The sequence below is a fragment of the Mchenga conophoros genome, linkage group LG3, assembly GCF_057382185.1.
Source record: "Mchenga conophoros isolate Kocher_MC1m ecotype Shallow Benthic linkage group LG3, M_conophoros_male_GT1.1, whole genome shotgun sequence".
Taxonomy (NCBI): Eukaryota; Metazoa; Chordata; class Actinopteri; order Cichliformes; family Cichlidae; genus Mchenga; species Mchenga conophoros.
In genome coordinates, this window is record NC_140528.1 from 37,833,853 (window position 1) to 37,847,096 (window position 13,244).

The 13,244-nt window shown below is 41.8% G+C and overlaps 2 protein-coding genes across 2 annotated transcripts in view; one reads left to right on the forward strand and one right to left on the reverse strand.

Annotated features, from left to right (window-relative positions):
• LOC146578513 (limbic system-associated membrane protein-like) overlaps window positions 1–12,587 on the forward strand; it is a 75,247-nt gene extending 62,660 nt beyond the window's left edge. The window contains exons 4-6 of the mRNA XM_085250140.1: window positions 8,512–8,844; window positions 10,458–10,595; window positions 12,556–12,587. Coding sequence (XP_085106266.1) covers window positions 8,512–8,844; window positions 10,458–10,595; window positions 12,556–12,587 — 503 coding nt within the window. The remainder of the gene's footprint in view (window positions 1–8,511; window positions 8,845–10,457; window positions 10,596–12,555) is intronic.
• Window positions 1–13,244, reverse strand: part of LOC146578510 (hemicentin-2-like) — an 871,231-nt gene that overhangs the window by 112,216 nt on the left and 745,771 nt on the right. The gene's annotated exons all lie outside the window — the stretch shown is intronic.

The following is a 13,244-nucleotide window of genomic DNA, read 5'->3' on the forward strand; positions in this document are numbered from 1 at the left end:
TTACTGGGTTACTGCACATGCTCACACCTTTTCAGCACAACAGGTGCAGTTTGGTGTTTTACTGCCTCCTGCTGGAACAATGATGGCAGCTCTCAAGACTTTATTGGTTATTGTCATTTCGTGTTACACAGCCTGAAACGAAATACTGTTCCTCAGCAGCCTCTACAGTGCAATAACCAATATATTTTAAAAAGAATAAATACAGTTTAAAGGGAATAAGTTTAAAAAAGAGCAGCAAAAAAGGCATAAATAGCTTAAAATCTAAGTTCTAAAAAATCTTCCAGTTTTTATTAATATTTTATTATTTATCAAATTATTATAAACTAAAAATATTTTTTACGTGATAAACGACTTCAGTGCTTCGTCCATGACCTCCTGAAGGTAAAGGGCCCAAAGAGCCAATCAGCAGCTCTGAAACAGGAAATATGACTCATGGAGAAGTTCACAACAGTTTCAGCTGCCAATTGTACTCATCACCATGGAGACTGTCTCCATGGTGGAGGCAGAGTGACAGTGTTGTAGATGCTGCATTTTGAAGCCTCAGTGTTTATATTTTTGTTCACAGCCATGTAGACAGAGAGGCAGAGAGAGACAGTGCTGTCACTGAGCTACATGTGTCAGAGCTCAGATGAGGCCCACACATGTGTGTTATCTGTTGTTGCTACACACAGTTAAGATATGGAACATGTGAACATGAGACATATGAAGAGACTGAACAGATAAAATGTCCTTTATATCCATCAGTGACTTTTTATTCTTTTAAACTTGTGCTGCTTCTTTTTGACTCGAGTTAGTGTGACACTGATGGAGCTTCTTGCTGCAGTGTGTTTGGGTTTGGCTGATAACACTGGTCATGCATGTTTCCTTCATGCTCTGTGGTAAAAGTGCATCAGTCTGCAGCTCTGTGGCCGCCCTTCTTCTTTTTCTCAGAAACATCCTCATTCCTTTGTGCTCACTGTTTTGCAGCAGAGGTGTTACAACCATCAGAACAAGGAGGCCCAGGTACAGCTGCTCTTTATCTTTGACTGTGGACAGAGACAAGTGTTTCCCTTTTTACATGGTAAAAAGAAGATGACCACTGAAGGTGGAATGGTGAAAATGATTGTCATACATTTTAAAACTAACCCAGAGACATAAAAACACCTGATCTCCAGTCTCTAGACGCAGTGAGGCTCCATTAGAAGCTGTTCCGAAATGTGAGGCCTGACGCTCCCACGCTGAAAAAATGCGTTCTCCATTCTTAAACAACACAACAGCTGCACCATGTTTTAGTTATAGCAGCAAGTCAAAACTAATCACATGTTAGGGCTCTTGGTTTTGTGCTTGTGGGTGAAAATGTTATTTTCAAGCTTTTCTTCGTCACATTTTAATATTTGCATTCCTGTTGCCATAGTGCCTGAAGGATCTTACAATTTAAAAAGAAAAAGAAAAGATTTTACCGGAGGAATTCTCACCTTTTACCTTTGGGCCAGTATTCGTAGAACATTCAGTGTTAACCTGTTCATAGGCCCTAGAATGTTGAATTCAGGATCCAGCAGATGTTTGTGAGGTACATTTTGGAATAGCTGGATAAACATCGTCTAACTTTTCTTTGCTCTCCAGTATCATTGCAGGAAAATGCAGGTTTTATTAAAACTGTGACAATTTAACACTCAATCCCAAAAACAGACTTGACATGTTTCCATGAAGACTGCTTCATAAATCAACAGCTCTGAAAATCCATTAAAAACAGTAATATAGAACATGATCGCTCTCACTCTGTGTCTCTAAAAAACCCAGCAAACTGGTGATCACTTCAACAAAATGAGCATAGTTTATGGCTTTATCAGCTGCAACACCATGTGGCACCTGGATCCCCACCCTGCAGGCCCTACGTGTCTGACCTCCAAGCCTTGTTGCATATGTCCCTCTGAGGTGCTTGTGCAGTAGCAGTAGCTGTACTAGTAGAACAAAAAGTAGTGGCAGTAAGAGTATTAGTATTGTGCAACAACCAGGCTTCAAGAGCAGTCACTCTTCTGGCTTACAAATGGTGAAAACATGTCATGTGCACATGCCACACTCTTAACTGTGAATCAGAAATTTTGAGAGGCGAATTGGAAAAGCAGTTTAAAATTCTGGTTTAGCATAGACAAGAGGCGGAGCCAGACATTTGAAACACCCGGGGCTTAGCCCTAAAGGGTAGTATGCATGTGGGTTTTGTTTTTTTTGTTTGTTTTTTGTTTGTTTTTGTTTTTTTTTGGGGGGGGGGGGGTTAGAAATGACTGAATGATTAATTGGCTCTGTTTTGAGTTTTGTTCAAAAAAGAATGACTTCATATCGGGAAAAATATATATCACATGTGCAGGACACCTTAAACTAGTTTTTTAATTAAGCAGCAAGGCAGAACAAGGTCGGGGCTGCATCAAGACACGAGGACTAAACCTCAATTCAACCAGACCCAGAACTGATCCAGAATTAAAACAGGACTACAACAGTTCAAAACCAGGACTACTGAGGACTTAACCAAGACAGAACCACAATCAGAACTAGATGATAGTAGAACTAAAAATCATCATAGACCTGCACTACACTTATTTTTTAATTCTACCAAAGTACAATATTTAGATTCAGAAAATTTTATATCCGAGGTTCGACTAGCTGCCCTTTGTCTCCGGTTCTGTTCATAATTTTTATGGACAGGATTTCTAGGCGCAGCCAAGTGGCGGAGGGCTTTCGCTTTGGTGGCCTCAGAATCTCATCTCTGATTTTTGCGGATGATGTGGTTCTGTTGGCTTCATCGGGTGAGGGCCTCCAGCTCGCACTGGAACGGTTCGCAGCCGAGTGTGAAGCAGCGGGAATGAGGATCAGCAATTCCAAACCTGAGGCCATGGTTCTCAGCTGGAAAAGGGTGGAGTGCCCACTCCGGGTCGGGGATGAGTTCCTGCCCCAAGTGGAGGAGTTCAAGTATCTCGGGGTCTTGTTCGCGAGTGATGGGAGAAGGGAGCCGGAGATCGACAGACAGATTGGGGCTGCAGCTGCAGTAATCCGGACGCTGCACCGGTCCGTCGTGGTGAAGAGGGAGCTGAGTGTAAAAGCGAAGCTCTCAATTTACCGGTCGATCTACGTCCCTACCCTCACCTATGGCCACGAGCTGTGGGTAGTGACCGAAAGAACGAGATCGCGGATACAAGCGGCAGAAATGAGCTTCCTCCGAAGGGTGGCTGGCCTCTCCCTTAGAGATAGGGTGAGAAGTTCGGCCATCCGGGAGGGGCTCAGAGTAGAGCAGCTGCTGCTCCACATCGAAAGGAGCCAGCTGAGGTGGTTCGGGCATCTGACAAGGATGCCCCCTGGGCGCCTCCTGGGTGAGGTGTTCCAGGCATGTCCCACCGGGAGGAGGCCCCGGGGCAGACCCAGGACACGCTGGAGAGATTATATCTCTCGGCTGGCCTGGGAACGCCTTGGTATTCCCCCGGATAAGCTGGAGGAGGTGGCTGGGGAGAGGGAGGTCTGGGCCTCTTTGCTTAGGCTGCTGCCCCCGCGACCCGGCCTCGGATAAAACGGATGAAGATGGATGGATGGAAAATTTTATATAATTATTTAGCCTTGTTGTGCAAACAAGCCTGCATAACTTAATAAATACAGAATTTGAAAAAAAGCAAACCTAAAAAGAAACACGAGTACCTGTGATACAGTGATACTTTTGGTAAACAACCATTTGACTAACATGTGTGTCTCACCTGCTCTTGTTCCATCGCTGTTCTGTCCTCATTCTGCATCTCTCTCTCTGTTCCTCTCTCTCTCTCTCTGTTCCTCTCTCTCCCTCTCTGTTCCTCTCTCTCCCTCTTTGTCCTGACAATCATCAAATAAACAGTTGAAACCAGATATTTATGTACTCTTCAGATAAAAACATTATTTATTTATTTTTTTCTCAAATCTCTTTATTTGGTTTTCCAGTGTTCTTTATCATAAAGGCTACTAAGATTCAAATATAAATGATTGCATATATACAATAGGAAAAAACAAAGTAAAAACAAAACAACAACAACAACAACAAAAAAAGGCAACAACAAACAACGTTGGACAGAGGATGCTATTTATCGAACTACCAATAAGGCTCAGTGACCATTTATATCTGTACAGTATTGAAGAAATCTATAAAAGGTTGCCAGGTTGAATGGAATTCCTCCAACCTCCCCTTTAGTAGGAGTTTAATTCTTTCCAGCTGCAAGTGTCTCAATACATCTTGTATTAACGCTGATGTGGTAGGAGGCACCTTTTGTTTCCAGTTTAATAGAATCAAACGGCGTGCCAGCAGCGTCACAAAACGTATCACATTATTTTGGGTGGCTGATAGGTCTACAACAACCGGCTTCACTCCAAATAAAGCACAGATTGGGTCTGGCTTAAGTGTTTTTTTTAGAATTTTAGACAAGATATGAAAGACATTATTCCAATATGTTGTTATACAGGGACAAGTCCAAAACATATGTGCCAGTGAAGCAGGTTGCTGTTTACATCTTTTGCAGGACGAGTTTACGTTGGGGAACATTTTTGACAGTTTCAACTTTGATAAATGGAGTCTATGTAGCACTTTAAACTGTAAGAGTCCATGACGAATGCAAACAGAGGAAGAGTGTACATTTTCCTGGGCTTTTTTCCATTGATTGTCTGTAATTCTCGTACCAAGGTCACGCTGCCAGGCCTCTTTCAGATAGTCAAGTGTGACAGTTCCATCCAGTTGTGACAAAGCGTTGTGAATTTTTGTTATTAGTCCTTTCTTGAGTGGATCAAACTGAAATAAGTTATCTAAGGCAGAGTCTGGGGGCCGACCTGGAAAAGATGGAAAAAGCTTCCCTACAAAGCTTCTGATCTGTAAGTATTTGAAAAAGTCATTACTGTGCAAGTCAAATTTTCTTGCAGTTGCCGGAATGTGGGAAAAACCTTGTTGATGAATAAATCCTTTATTGAGTGCAGCCCCTTGTGGTTCCATTGGAGAATTAAATGTTTGAGAGTGATGGTGCGAATGATGCGTTATTCATGAGTGGAGTTAGTATGGAAGCTTCCTTCCACCCGAAATGTTTCCTTATCTGTGTCCAGATTTTAATTGTATGAGAGACTACAGGATTTTTAAAGTCATGTTTAGGGATAGGGAGAGCTGAATAGATCACAGCTTCTAATGAGGAGGGGTAGCAGCTTTCATTCTCCATCGTTGTCCAGTCGGCCCCCTTAGTCCGCAACCAAAACGACATGGAACGAACATTACATGACCAATAATACAGACGGAAGCATGGTAACCCCATCCCTCCCTGACATGTCAGTCTCTGCAGGTAGCTTTTCTTGATTCTTGGATTCTTTCTGTTCCATATGAAATAGGATATTAAGGAGTCTAATTTATTAAAAAAGGCTTTATTAATCACAATAGGGATACACTGAAATAAAAATAAGAATTTGGGAAGAATATTCATTCTAACAATGTTTATCCTCCCTGCTGGTGAAATTGGTAGATTAATCCATTTGTCTGTTATTTTTGGTTTCATCATATAGTTTAGAGAGATTGTGTTTAAATAAACCACAATAATCCTGAGTGACATTTATTCCAAGATATTGGAACTGTTTAGAAACCCGGAATGGCAAGGTACTGAAACAACTTGGGTTACCTATTGCTTTAGAGTTGTCATGGTCCTGAGTCTGAGGACTCAGTGTTTTGTGTTTCCTTATGCTTTTGTTCATTCAGAGTGTGTATTCTGTTGTGATTTTGCCATTTGTTAGGTTTCTGTTCTTTGCCTGCCTGCTTCCACTTCTCTGTGTTCCCTCTGTCTGTCCATGGTGTTATTGTGTCTGCTCATGAGTCTGCCTGTCAAGTTCAGTGTCCTGTCTGGTTCTGTGTCTGTTTCCTGTTTTATTCTGAAAGTTCATATCACATGTCAGTGTGTTCAGTTTTACCTCTCCCCTGTCTCGTTATGCCCATTAGTTCCAGCTGTGTCCCCTCCTGTGTGCCATTTCCTGATTACCTGGTGTGTGTATTTATAGTTGGTGTCTGCTTCTCGTGGCGTCGTCTGTATTTCTCTGTGAACCTCCCGTGTAGTCTGCACTGTTCCATGTTTCTTCGTGTCTCTCTGCTCCTCGCTTCATGTCCTCCATTTTTGCATTAGGTTTCCCAGTTTAGGTTTATGTTCGGTTCTGCCCACACCTTGGTTTTGTGCACTGTAAATAAAACCCACTTGCACCTCCGCCATTGTCTGCTATTGGATCCTCCTTTCTCACCCTCCACACGACTGCCGCCCCAGCCGTGACAGAACGACAAATTAAGAGTGTAATATCTTTATTAAGTAGTTATTTATTAATGCATACATAATAATGTGCTCAGTGACATAAAGGTCCCCTTTCCAGAGTTTGTGTGCTGCGTAGCTTTTTTCTCTTTGTTTTAGTTGTTTTGTTTTTCCATCTTCTATTCACAACCCAGTGTTTAAAATGTTTAAAAGGTTAAATAATATGCTTATTTAACAATGTTCTACAAAGAGGTCAATGTGTTTGGGATCTTATTAGATCTCTCAGAAAAGCTGTCAGAGCAAAACTTTTTTTCTTTCATAATAACATCTTAATGTTAAACCGCTGAGTCCATCTAAAACATGTTTGTGCATCAGGACCAACCTGATACATAGAGTTCTGCTGGAGGATGTTGCTTAGTGGCAAAACATTGGTCTGATTGAGCTTTTTGGTTGTTCAGAACTCACTCAGCCTTTGGAGTTAGTTTTTAGGACATCCTGATAATAATGAACTACATTAGTCCAGCCTAGAAGCAATAATAATATTACTTTAAGATAATAATAACAATAATATTTCAGGTTGTTAGAGATTTACAGTTATCAAACAGTTAGGTGAATAAACAACACTGAGACACTTGGAGACAGTTAACGTGCTGCACGGGTGAGAGCTCAGAGAGAGACTCACTCACACCGAGCTGCAGTTCGTCTTTATTTATAGTAAGCAGGGTGAAACAAGCATAGCAGTTTCCTTTAATTTTGCATACGTGTGTGTGTGTGTGTGTGTGTGTGTGTGTGTGCGTGTGTGTGTGTGTGCGTGTGTGTGTTAATCTCTCGCGGTAAATGTCACAGGGTGAACTTCCTGTTTCTAGAGACAGAGCGAGTAGTACATTTTGTTCTTTTCCTATTAAGAGTAAAATATGAACATATACTTTAATGTATATAAAGTATGTTTGCTTGGTATGTAAACCAAGCAAACAAATCAGGAAGAGGAATCATTGATCAATGACTGCTGAACATAAACCTTATAAAAGCGTTTCTTCCTTAACACAGCTGAATACCTCATGAAGTTCCTCAACAGAGTGCCAAGAGTGTGCAAAGCAGTGATCAAAGCAAAGGTTGACTATTTAAAAAAATATAACATAAACATAACCAAACATATTTATTTATAGTTATTTCATTCTTTTTTCTTTACTACAAAATTACACATGTGTTCATTTAGAGTTTTGGTGCCTTCAGTAACAATCTACAAAATAAAGAAGTAAAAATAAAGTAAAAAGAAGTAAAAATGAAAAGCTGTGTCCAAACTGTGTGTATTATGTAGAAACGTCTCCACTAGTTTCACATAAGCATGATCTCACAAAATAATTTTTTAATCCAGCAGACCTGACGTTATTTTGTCCCTCCAAAGCGTAAAACACAACAAAATCATCCTGATTCCTGACAGGATTGTGGCATAATATTACACAGAATCTGACACCTCAGCTCTATAGAAGATGGATGGACTAAGCAAATTTAGTCCATCCATCTTCCTCTGCTTATCCAGGGACTGTCACTAACCAAATTTTTAAGCAGGAGAAAAAATAGCACTTTTAAGGACATGAAAAGCTTTATCGACAAAAACAAGGCACCCTGCCCCTGTAATCTTTTATTTACAATATTGTATTTGGTTAAAATGTTCTGATGGTTCAAATATTTTATATTATTTAGTTGTTGCAAAATAATGTGTGTGCCAGTCTCCAATGAGACATTTACAAGTGTGTAACAATATACTATGTCTATATACACTCAACAAAAATATAAACGCAACACCTTTGTTACTGCTCCCATTCCCCATGGGATGGACGTAGAGACCTAAAATTCATTCCAGATACACAATATAACCATCCCTCCCAAACAGTGGTCACAAATCAGTCCAAATGTGTGGTAGTGGGCACATCTGCCATATTGAGATAATCCATCCCACCTCACAGGTGTGCCACATCAGGATACTGATCTGACATCATGAGTAGTGCACAGGTGTACCTCAGACTGCCCACAACAAAAGGCCACCCTGTAGTTTCTGACACTTTGCATGTTTAGCATGAGGCTAAAATTCCCCCTCAGTGGGTCACTGGTGACCTCCTGGATGTTCAGAGGTTCATTAAATCCAACATGACTAAAAACTCAAATGTCAAAGGAAATAAACAAAATATTTAAAGTCAATCATTCTGATCGTAATTGTACTTTGACCTTTAACCTCTCTGCTCTGTGTTGTTTCCTCTTTCAGACCCAAAGATCATCAGAGCTGAGTCTGGACAGGACGTCACTCTGACATGTCGAGCTCCAAACAACACAGTTACAGTTTTAAACTGGACAAGATCTGACCTGAAGCCAGAATATGTGCTTTTGTACCAGCATGGTTCCTCTGATTCAACACACCAGCATCCATCTTTTAAGAACCGTGTGGATCTGCAGGACAGACAGATGAAGGATGGAGACATGTCTTTGATTCTGAAGAACGTGACGATTAATGACACTGGAACATACATGTGTCATGTGTTCATGAATGAAACAAGGTCATGGATGAACATCAGCTTCGTATACCTGGTTGTTCCTCCAGGTGAGTGAGTAGAGCTGAGTGTGTGTGATCAGAGGTGAAGCTGCTTCCTGGTTGTTGATGTTTGTTTGTTGTATGGATGAGCTGGTGGATGTCAGAGGTAGACAGATGTTTCTCCAGCTGTTGTCTTTGTGGCTGGAGTCCAGCATCCACCCACACTCAGTTGGCCTCCATCAGTTTTCTTTAGCACAGATGTGTCCTGCTCACTCTGGAGTCAGTGTTATCATCCTCATCTGTGACAATGTGAGACTCCAGCTGAGCTAGTTTGTTATTTATTAATTCACTGACTTCTATTATGTCCTGATAGTTTAACCTCAGAGTTTAATCCATGTGTAGCTGAGCAGACTCCCTGCATGTTGTTGCTGTTACAGAGAGAGGACGGCTGCTGTCACTCTGCAGGTTTAGATCAAATCAAACTAAGCTGGCAGTTTATCTGAATACAGGCAGTGCTTATTGTAAAGTATCTTTACTGCAGCTGTGTTAAAAACATGGCTGCCCTCTCGCTGTAATGAGACCAGCTGAGCAGAGTTACTGATCTGGAAGCAGTTTCCAAACTCCTGAGACTGATCACAGTGTGGCTTTGAACCTCTCATGCTGAAATCATCAGTATCTCTGTGACCAGCTGTGATAAACTGCTGATAAATTAATGAATTAATCTTTGCCAGAGCAAATACATAACAGCCATATTTGTCACGGTCCGGCTGGCAGACCGTGGGGAAAGGAGGACCCAGGCGCGGCGCTCTGTGTGTAGACAGTGCGTTTATTTACAGTGTGGTAAATATCGATGCACAATTAATCCCCGTGCTCCCCAAGGCTACCGTGTGTGTCCATTGGCGTCCGTGTTCGTGCTCCCCGCTGTCGTGACTCTGCACACCCTGTGCGTGCTGTTCTTCCTCTCCACGTTCCTCCTGTAGGAAAACAATAGAGGCAGCCGTTAAACACTGACCCCGCGGGGACACTCACTCACTCACTCACTCACTCACTCTGACTTGGGAGTCTCACGCAGTAATCCCACATCTGTGGGAGCTCCAAGACTCTCCTAAGTAGCTCCCCCGGCGAGCCCTGATCAGCAGCAGGTGTGTGGCTTCGGGTGTGGCCAGTCCCCTAGCAGGGCCACACCCACCAGGCCTGAAGGTGCCTGTAAACAAGAGTTCAGACACACACACACACACACACACACACACACACACACACTCATATCTACAAACATGGAGAAGAGGGGCAGCAACACCAAAAATACATGTAATATAACAGGTCCATAACTGCTCAGGGATCCTGGGTCGCTCAGACATAGGACCCTGACAATAATACAGTTTGTCTGTGTAACAACTGTAAAAAACTATTGTAAGGAGCTGGACTTCTTCAAGTTTGTTTAAAACGTTTAATCCAGTCAAATAATAAAGAACAGCTGGATCAGTTTTAGTCATGTTTAGTCAGAACATCTGTTTCCTTTTAAGAAGCTCGAAAAATCCACCAGTATTTTCTCACTTTATACATATTGTGAATAGTTTGTATTAATCTGTTGTCCTGAACTAGAAGAGGAAACGGATTCTGTTCTGTTCTTCACTCATCACCTACCTGACAGCTGACACCTCACACCTGTTTCTCACCTGCAGGTCAGCCAGGAGGAGACACAGAGGATGGAGGGAAGGAGGCTGGAGGGAAGGAGGCTGGAGGGAAGGAGGCTGGAGAGAAGGAGGCTGGAGAGAAGGAGGACGGAGGGAAGGAGGATGGATCTGCTCGAGTGATAGTTGGTCTGTCAGTTTCTGCTGTGCTTCTTGTTGTTGTTGCTCTTCTTATTAATCTGATCTGCAGAAAATATGAGAGGGGTTTTAGCACAACAAAACAAAACCAGAGAAAAAAACGTAAAAAAAACAATTGAAAGGGCTGCAAAGTATTCAAAGCTGAATAAAGCTGAGCCTGATGTTGCATGAAGTCACTGTTACCCAGCATGATGAAAAACAGATGATCAAGGACAGAAAGAAACTGATGATGCCTCATGTGACTTTTCCTGCCTCATGTGACTTTTCCTGCCTCGTGTGACTCTTCCCGCCTCATGTGACTTTTCCTGCCTCGTGTGACTTTTCCTGCCTCATGTGACTTTTCCTGCCTCGTGTGACTTTTCCTGCCTCGTGTGACTTTTCCTGCCTCATGTGACTTTTCCTGCCTCGTGTGACTTTTCCTGCCTCATGTGACTTTTCCTCCTTAAGCCCAGCCCACTGGGAGACAGCTTGTACTTTGTTCTCCGTGGTTTGTAAATCCATCGTATCAAATTTGACAGAGTTTACAAACTGTTATAGACTCAGTTTGGGCTGAAACTTGGTGACTTTTCCTAAAATGACCCAAAATACACGACAATGAATGGATTGAAATATTTTCTGCTGTTGTACAGATGATGCAGACGTTCGTACACTGACAGTGTTTCGGGACAAGTTTGACTCGTGTCTGTTCAGATGGATTTTCAGATCCACCAGTTTGGCTAAAATTAAGGAACATTGTGATTTTAGGGAAAGTTGACACTGTGAAAACATTTTCATACAAACTCACAAACATGATGTACACACGCATGTTTGTGTATCTGTAATGAGACAGAACTGGGTCTCATATGGCTCACACGAGACCCAGTTCATGGCTGAAGCCTTTATGGGTGACATGATGTCATACATGTCCTGAAGTGGATTCTGGATTTCTGACGTCCTTAATCACTACAGCAGTGAGGTCAGTGTGACGAACTGATGCTCTGTTCTCTGGCCTGACAAAGCTTTAACTCCAAACATCTCTCCACTGTTAGAGGATCAGTTTTTTATGGCCTGACAGTGTGAAGCCTCCACCTACATCACCGAACTGCTCCACCTTGCTCCACTTCTGCACTCTTGAGTCTGTGACCTTCTTTAAACAGCTTGTTTTTGTGTTTGTGGTGTTTTGCTCGGCTGTGCCCTTTTTAACACTGTTGTGTTTAACTTTGTTTTTTTTATATCTCTGGAAATAAAAGTTTGGTTTGTAAAGAAAATGAGTGAAATCTCTCTCTGAGGATCCTCAGCGTCACTGTGACACGTGCCTGTATGTGCACATCTTTACTTTTAATAAGACGTTTCAACATGCAGACGTGAATCTAACACAGTAACAGCTGCCTTTGTTTCAGATCCAGCTCATTCCAGTTCACTGACAAAGTTTTGGTGCTGCGATAACGACTCTGAGCCGATGAAGCTCTGATGACTCTGATAACATCTCCCTCCCAGTAATAACCTCCCAGCAGCAACTATGACAGACACGTCTCCTGACAGTGACACTCTTACAGATACACATTCAAGACTCAAGAGCTTTATTGTCAGTACAGCAGTAGACACAGTATACAGCTTACCACATGGTGCATTTATAAGTATGCAAAAGATATCTCTCTCCAAGAGATATAAAACTCAAAATTACAAATACATAACATACTAAACTTTGTGATGCGGCTGCTGCTGCTCCACATGTTAGTAAATCTGACCCTAAATCTTCCTGCTTCTCTTAGAGCACACAGGTAACGGCTGCCCTGAGCATGAAGGTGTGTCTGCAACATGATGAAGCTCGTCTAGAGCAATGATTACAATCTGCTCCGGGGCAGCTGGAGAGTCCTGTTTGCTGTTTGCCTCCTTTAGAAAATAGAATAAGAGCCAGAAACTTCTTCTCAACACAAAATAGTCTTTGAATGTGTTTTATCTTATTTTCTAGGGTCCATTAGAGTGACCGTGGATACAAAGTGATGTTAGTGGAGAATTAAAGGTTTTAGTAAAAAGTGTGAAGGTTGACAGTTTGATTACAGCTGCTCAAACTGGTTTCCTGTTCTTTGTATGTTTGTCACACTTATTAAATGTTTCAGATCAGGATGATGTAGCTTTGGATTTGTTCCCTTAATAACAAACATCTTCATTTACAAACTTCAGTTTGTGTTTTCTTTGTTTAATATTTTAATGTGTTTGATCTGAAACATTTAAGTGTGACAAACATACGAAAACCAGGAAACCAGGAAGGAAACAAACTCTGTTTCACTCTGTTTGTTTCCATCTTATCTTCTTATATGTTGTTTGTTTGAAACTTGTGGTCAGTATTTTAAAGTTTTTAAACTGAACTCAAACACAAACTACAAACTGGTCAGACATTAGAAATAAATGGTTCCTCTGAGTATTTGAACCTGCTGTTGTGTTGCTTTTGTGTGCTGCTGTCACTGATGGCTGCTGCTGTGACAACAGACACACAAACAGTTTGATGTCATCAGAAATCCCTCTGCATACACTGAGAGAAAAGCTGCTTTACTTTCACACTCCAACACTGTTATTATGTCCTGCAGTCTGAGTGTAAAACAACACTGCCCCCGTGAGGTCAAACTGGAGCATTGCACATGATAATTCACATCCAGCAAA